At 61.2% G+C, this 6,948-nt stretch overlaps 1 protein-coding gene across 1 annotated transcript in view; it reads right to left on the bottom strand.

Annotated features, from left to right (window-relative positions):
- Nucleotides 1-658: 658 nt before the first annotated feature.
- The window catches only part of CXXC1 (CXXC finger protein 1), a 7,360-nt gene continuing 1,070 nt past the window's right edge, over nt 659-6,948 (bottom strand). Inside the window, exons 2-15 of the mRNA XM_008062197.2 lie at nt 5,090-5,208; nt 4,896-4,996; nt 4,349-4,584; nt 4,082-4,258; nt 3,672-3,698; nt 3,348-3,593; nt 3,055-3,183; nt 2,718-2,902; nt 2,194-2,401; nt 2,005-2,115; nt 1,815-1,864; nt 1,565-1,661; nt 1,178-1,330; nt 659-1,093 (exon numbers count right to left, since the gene is read on the bottom strand). Of these exons, the coding sequence (XP_008060388.1) occupies nt 947-1,093; nt 1,178-1,330; nt 1,565-1,661; nt 1,815-1,864; nt 2,005-2,115; nt 2,194-2,401; nt 2,718-2,902; nt 3,055-3,183; nt 3,348-3,593; nt 3,672-3,698; nt 4,082-4,258; nt 4,349-4,584; nt 4,896-4,996; nt 5,090-5,208 (1,986 nt within the window). The 3' untranslated portion in view covers nt 659-946. The remainder of the gene's footprint in view (nt 1,094-1,177; nt 1,331-1,564; nt 1,662-1,814; nt 1,865-2,004; nt 2,116-2,193; nt 2,402-2,717; nt 2,903-3,054; nt 3,184-3,347; nt 3,594-3,671; nt 3,699-4,081; nt 4,259-4,348; nt 4,585-4,895; nt 4,997-5,089; nt 5,209-6,948) is intronic.

Genomic DNA, 6,948 nt, shown 5'->3' with positions numbered 1-6,948 from the left:
GTCCCAACGCGGGAAGGCGTGGGCCGCGCGGGTGGTGACCACCGAGCCGGCGCCGTCCTCTCGCCGAGGTCGTGGCTGTGCTCTGCGGCCCCTCGGAGCGACTCCCCCGAGGCTAGTGTCCCGCCTTCTCCTCCACGCCGAAACGCCGCCGGAGCGCGGGAGACGAGTCACGGCGCGCGGCGGCTCCTCCCGTGGGGCGGGGCAGGGGCGGGGCGGCTGCAGGTAAACTGAGAGCGGAGTGGGAGCGTGCCCACGCCCAAAGGCGTACTGGGCCGGGACCACGGAGGGGCGAGGCGGGTGGGCTTCTGTGGTTCACACGTCCCCAAAGCGGGGTTTGTAGACAGGGGCCTGGTGCTCGTCGCCAGATCCACCCGTGCTCTGGAGACTACCGCCACTGGCAGCAGAGAGGTACCTGGCCAGTGAGTGAATGCTGCGTGTGTACCCACTGTCCCAAATTGCGAGGCTAGGCATACAGGTCATCGGGCACTCCTTAATCAGGTCGTATCCCCCCCACAGCCCTAGGGAGCACCCCGTGGGTGCCAACTGTATACTCCCAGCCTACACATGTACTGCAGTCCCTCCTGGATACAGTGTGCCACCTCCGTGCTTGGGAATACAGCTGCAACTGGAGCAAGTGTGGAGACCACCAGAAGTTTTCTTCCTTGGTTCTTCAAAATTTTATTAACAAAACCCAGGGAGGCAGGAGGCAAGGATGAGCAGACTCCACCGTCCCACGCGGGCAGTGAAAATGGAGAGACAGAGGAGTAAGACAGAGGGAAACTCAGACCCTCTGATAAGGGCACATGGGCAGTCAAATGGCGAATGGCCTCAGGGAAAGAAGAGGAAACAGGGACGGTTGCAACAGATGAAGGAACGAACACATGGGGGATTCGGGGCAGTTCCCCATCTGGAATGCAGGGTGTTAGGGGGCCTGGACCAGTGAAGCTCAGTGGTCAGCACTGGAGCGCAGGTCCGTAGTGAGTGGGTCATGCTGGATTGTTTGGTGCAGCATCAGGGCCAGCAATCCTGCTCGGTTTGTCATGGCAGTACGCACGTTGCGCTCCTGCTCAAACAGCTCATCCAGCTTGTACCACTGCCAAGGGAGTGGAAAGAGCCATGAGAAGGGGCTCCTGCAGCCCCACCTGACCTGGCCACATCCAGTGTCGTCAGCACCTACCACACGCACACGCTCCAAGTCCACTTCAGCACGCCGCAGCTTCTCCCAGCAGTAATGGCGATTGCACTGGCGCTTGGGCAAGCGGCAAAAGTCACCTGTGAGCTCAAAGACGTCACGTACAAGGGGACACCCGCATACCTCATCAGCTGGCACCTGCAAGACCAGGACTGGAGATGAACAGAGGTGGTGATGGGGGAGGACAGGAATGAGTGCTCAAGGAGGGAGAAAGGAAAGAACAGGGAGTTCAGGGAAGAGTGAAGAGAAGACGAGTGAAAAATGGAAGAGGCCAGACAGGAAAAAGTGGAGGGAGGAGAGGAGAGTAGGGGCGAAGAGGGACGGTGAGGCAGGGGTGAGGGACAGAATGGGGGCAGCTGAGGGAAACCTTACTTTGGGGTCCCGTGAGTGCTCAGGGCACAGCACCTGGAGCCGCTTGCAGTATGTCTTGCTCTGAGGATTATAGACATCACAGAAGAGTCGTGTGGCCCTGGGGGTTTGGAATAGAGAGGTTACTGGCGGGAAAGAAGGGAGACCCACCTGTTCTTGCCCACATGCATATCCTGCCCCAGCTCCACACATACTCCACTTCGGATCCCAGCCTTAATCCTCCGCCTCTAACCCAGCATGCACCCTCACTTACCCTTCAATGCGTGTGGGGTACATGGACCCAAAGGACGTCTGGCTCTCATACTGGAGGGATGAGCACAAATGAAAGGAACTGTGGATATGCACTGCCTTCCCGCCTGAGACACCACCCAACCACCAAAGCCATCCCCTACTGGCCCACTGACGCTCCCGCACCATCCGCCCCCTAGGGCCGACAGCCCAACCTTGGCATAGCAGCGCTCCATGTGGCGCAGGGCAACACGTGGGTTGATTGGGTGCCCACAGGAGACACAGAAGATCTGCAGGTCCGTGTCATCACTGTCGCCCTCATTGCTCTGTGTGGGTGGAAGGAACAATGAGGCCACGTGGGACAAGGTACCGGGCCCTGCCCTGCCATACCCCTGCTTGCTCACCTCCTCATCCTCACGCACAGCCTGCTGCTTGGCACGCAGAATGATAGCCTCAAGCTCATGGAATCGGCGCTCCATTTCCTGAAGGCGAGTGCGAGCGCTCTGCTGCTCACGGCGGATGCGTTCAAGAAGCTTCTTGCCATGCTCTTCAGCAATGCAAGGACTCTGCTGCCACTGCTGGATGCGCTGGGGGAGGATCTCGTAGATGCGGCTGCAAGGAGGCAGTAGGTAGGGTGCAGGCAGGGAAGGTGGCAAGCAACAAAATGAGTAAGTATGGTGATCAATGGGTGACAAAGTGGATGAGGGACTAAATGGTGAGTGAGTAGGTGACTGGATCTCTGAAGGGACGATGGGTGGGCAAATGGACAGAGGGGTTGACAGATGGATGGGTGAATGGGTAGATGGATATGGGGGTGTCAGGTTGATTGCATGGTGGATAGGTGACTGATTCATAGACATATAGAGGGCTCTGGTAATGCCCTATTCTGTACTCCCTGACTTCCTTGAAACCCCCCAGGAGGACTCACTTGGCTGCCAGCTTCATGCCACAGTCATCTGAGCAATACTTGGAGCTGGGCTGGGCAGGACGCACACAGCCAGGCCCCAGACACTGTGGTAGCGATGCAGGATCCTTGGCATCGGCCCTCTCTGGGTGTTTCCACTTGTCTTTGTGCTTCTGCTTCTGCCGATGCCTCTTGTATCTCTCCTCTTTCTGTGGGCCAAGACGGGTCAGTTCAGGGTGGAATTGTGACGTCAGCCCCAGACCATCTCCCCTTCCATTTTAGCCCTTTCTGGTTTGTGCCCCACTCAGCCCCTGACCGCTGCTTCTCCCTACCCAGCTCCCCACCCTCTGCCTTCCCATACCCATTTTATCCTCTCCATCACCTTCTTCTCAGATTTCTTCTCCCGACGCTTCACATGCTTCACTTTCACTGCCCTCTTTCGCAGCGCAGGGTCCAGAAATGGGGACTCTTCTGTGTCACTCATCCAGGGCTGTAAGCAGGGCATGCAGTGATCCACCTGCCTCACCCATGACAACCCCCCCACCTACTCACTTCCCAAGACAGCCTTCCATACCCTGTCTCTCGCTCCTCATCAGATACTCTCTGCTTCTGTAACCTCCACCCTTCTACCCTGGGAGTCTTCTGCTTGCTCACCAAGCCATGGTCATCAAAGGCCCCTGCACAGAAGTCCTGGTACAGGTCAGGATCTAGCGGTAGGTCCTCATCTGAGAGTGGCTCAGGTGTGGCTGTAGCCTCGGGAGGCTCTTTGACTGTTGATGATGCCACTGCTCCCTCATCGTCACGGATGCGCCCCAGCTTCTGTGATGGCTGTGGCTGCTGTTGGGTGGGCAATGGCCGGCGAGGCCGTGGCAAGGACTCTGAGGGCATCACCGGCGAGAGCTGCGGGGCAGAATCTCAGGACTGGCCCTGATAGCCCTGCCCGCATGCCCCGCCCCGCCCTGGGGGGGCTGGACTCACCGAGGAAGGGAAGTACTTGTACGATTCCTGTGCCGGCAGGAGGAAGGCCCAGGTCAGCCCCAGCTGGATGGAGGGTGGCCTTGCCCTAGCCCTTCCCGCTCGCCTTACCTTGCCTCACCACCCACCTCCCCTGCACCTCACCACCAGGACATGCTCAGCCCTGCCTGATCTGCAATGACACGCCTGACTTCCTGGAAACACCGGGTCCCACCTAGGGTTGGGGGATGTTTCTGCCAGCCCAGCGTACCTGAACATGCCCCATTCTTCTGGACATGCCAGGCCCCTTCCTACCTGCCTGGATACAGCCAGGCCCCACCCCATCTGGTCCACCCTTGCCTAGTCTTAACCAGCCCTTCACGGACCCACCAGCTCCCCCACACCTAGCCCTGACCAGCTCTGCCCATGCTCACCCGGGCCCGCAGCTGGCACTGGCGCAGCCGACACTTCTGCCGGATCTTGTTGGGGCCCCCGAACTTCTTCATGTCCCGACAGAAGTCACAGTGGCCACAGTCTTCAGTGCGCCGGCAGGCCTCACATTCGCCACACATGCGGGCTGACCGCTTAATCTGCTGCTGCTGCTGGTGGTGCTGGAAGAAGATGCCCAGAGCAGAAATCAGGGACCCAGGCAGTGCCCAAGGTGGGACCACTTACACATCCCAACCACTGCAGCCGCTCACCTGGCTAGGTGTGGCCACCAAGGGTTGTGGAGAGGATTTGTGGGGCGAAGCAGAGCCCCGAGCAAGCACGGTCCCAACCCCTGCCCCTGCCCCTGCCCGGCGCTGCAGGTCTGGATCTGGGACAGGTCTCTTGCGCCCTCCACCCTCATCCCGGGGCTCACTGCCGTCCCGCTCATTGCCATCCCGATCCCGTGACTTCTTGTGCCGATAGCGAATCTCCAGCTTAGGGTCTTTCTCTGTGGGCAGAGAGTAGGGCCAGGGTGAGTGAGCACTGGAGGGCTTAAGTGGTCCCAGAACCTCCTCCCCTTCTCTCCCTTACTGTCCACCCACCCACCCTGCCCCACTGCTCCAGGGCAGTGCTTCTCCTTCCTGAGAAACCCTCTCTCACCACTCAGAGTGGAGACCCCGTGGCAGCTCACCACAGACGAACCATCACGCTGCCCAGAGACTTGTGTCGCTGTTACCCCTGCCCACAGCCCCGTCCGGCTTCTCCTCCTCCCTCAAAGCCCCACCTGACATCCCTGCTCATCCCACACTGCTCACTCACCTCGGCACTCCCGACAGTACCACTCCCGGATAGCCTTGGCCATTTTCTCAGTGATCCGAATGCAGTCTCCATGGAACCACTCATTACAGTTATCACACCCACTGCAGAGGACGGGGTGGGTGGTGGAGATGAGGGCGTGCCAACAGACCGAACCCATGTGGCCAGGTGTCAGCCCCACCCCCTCCCGGGCTCACATCATGAAGCAGTTGATGTCCGGCTTGCGGCAGATGCAGTAGATGGGAGCATTCTCCCCGTTCTCGGACTTGCTGTCCTCCCCAGCATCGGGGGGCTCTGGGTCTGAGCCATCTCCCTCCTGTGGGACACCCCCCATGGCCCTTCAGATGACAGTCTCAGGAGCTCACTCCCACTACAGCTCCGACATGGCTGAGCATGGGCCCATGGGGCCCCTGCCACTCGTCACTCAACCTCAGACACCTCGCCCTGACTCCGACCCCTCTGTGCAACTTGCCACAAACAGCCCTTACAGCCCCCCCCCAGGTTCTCACACACACGCATCGCAGCTCTCACAGTCCCCCATCACTCACTGACCCCACCCACCATCATGGTGTCCATGGGTCCCTTGACACAGAGTCCTCACCAGGGCTCACCACACACCCAAGGAACCCCACCATGGCTCCCGACAGTCTACCACCACTTACCCCGGTCCCACCCACTTGTGTCCATGGGTCCATCCACACAGACTTCTCACTGGGGGGGGTGAACCCAAGGAACCACATCACGGCCCCCACGGTCCCTGACACTGGCCCCACCCAACTCAGTGTCCAGGGTCCCTCAACACAGACTTCTCACTGGGGCTCATCAAACACCCAAAGAGCCCCACCATGGCACCCACAGTCCCCCATCACCCTCATGGCGTCCTTGGAACCCTCGACGCAGACTCCTCACCAGGGTTCACCACACGCCCAAGGAACTGCATCACAGCCCCCACCGCACCCCATCATTCACCCACACCCTCCCCCACCCACTCCTCCCTGGGATCGCCACACACAGAGGGAACGCCACCGCTGCCACTACAGTCCCACCACGCTCACCGTATCCACGAGGCCCTCCACAGACTCCTGCCTGGGGCTCAACGCACACCCAAGGAGCCCCATCATGGCCCCCAAGTCCCCCATCACCCCCGGGCCCTCCCTACTTATGGCGACCACCGGTCACCTGGCACAGACTCCTAACCTGGCTCACCACACACCCAGGGAACCCCACCACTCACCCCAACCAACCTCACACTCTTGGTGCCCACAGGACCCTCCACACAGACTCCTCACTGGGGCTCGGCACACAGCCAAGGGACCCCATCACGGACCCCACAGGTCCCCTCACCCGCCCCATCCTACCCTCACCCACGGTGTCCGTGGCTCCCCAACACAGGCCCAAGGAGCCCCGTCACAGCCCCCATAGTCCCTCATCACTCACCCCACCCTCCCCCGCTCACAGTGTCCACGGGTCACTCAGACTCCTCGACGGGGCTCGCCACACACCACGGAGCCGCACCGCGGCCCCCACAGGCCTCCTCCCTCACTCCGAGCCGCCCGCACTCACGGTGTCCCCGGCTGCCTCGAGGCAGACTCCCCACCAGGCTCACCACTCATCCGAGGAAGCCCACCACAGACGCCCTCACCCCGAGTGCCCCCCTCACGATGTCCACATGTCCCTCGACACAGACTCCTCACTGGGGCTCTCCACACCACAGAGGGACCCCGTCGCGCCGCCAGGCCCGGCACTGACCTCGCCCCTCCCACTCGCAGGTCCCCGAATGCCTGACAGACCCTTCGCCGGGACTCCACACGCCCAAGGCGCTGCACCCGGCCCCAGAGACGCCCACCGCTCAACCCGGTCAAGCTACCGCCCACGAGGTCCACGATCCGCGACACACACTCCTCAGCCGGGCTCAGCGCGCCCATCACAGGCCGCATCACTCACCCCAGCAAACTTCCGCTCGCGGGTCCGGGGTCCCCCGACACAGACTCGCCAACGGGCTCACGCACACCCAACCTCCTCACACCCCCGGCCGCACCCCGCCCACAGCACCCAC

Source organism: Carlito syrichta, unplaced genomic scaffold, assembly GCF_000164805.1.
Source record: "Carlito syrichta isolate Samal-C Ts95f unplaced genomic scaffold, Tarsius_syrichta-2.0.1 Scaffold305662, whole genome shotgun sequence".
Taxonomy (NCBI): domain Eukaryota; kingdom Metazoa; phylum Chordata; class Mammalia; order Primates; family Tarsiidae; genus Carlito; species Carlito syrichta.
This window is presented reverse-complemented; position numbering and strand designations above follow the sequence as displayed.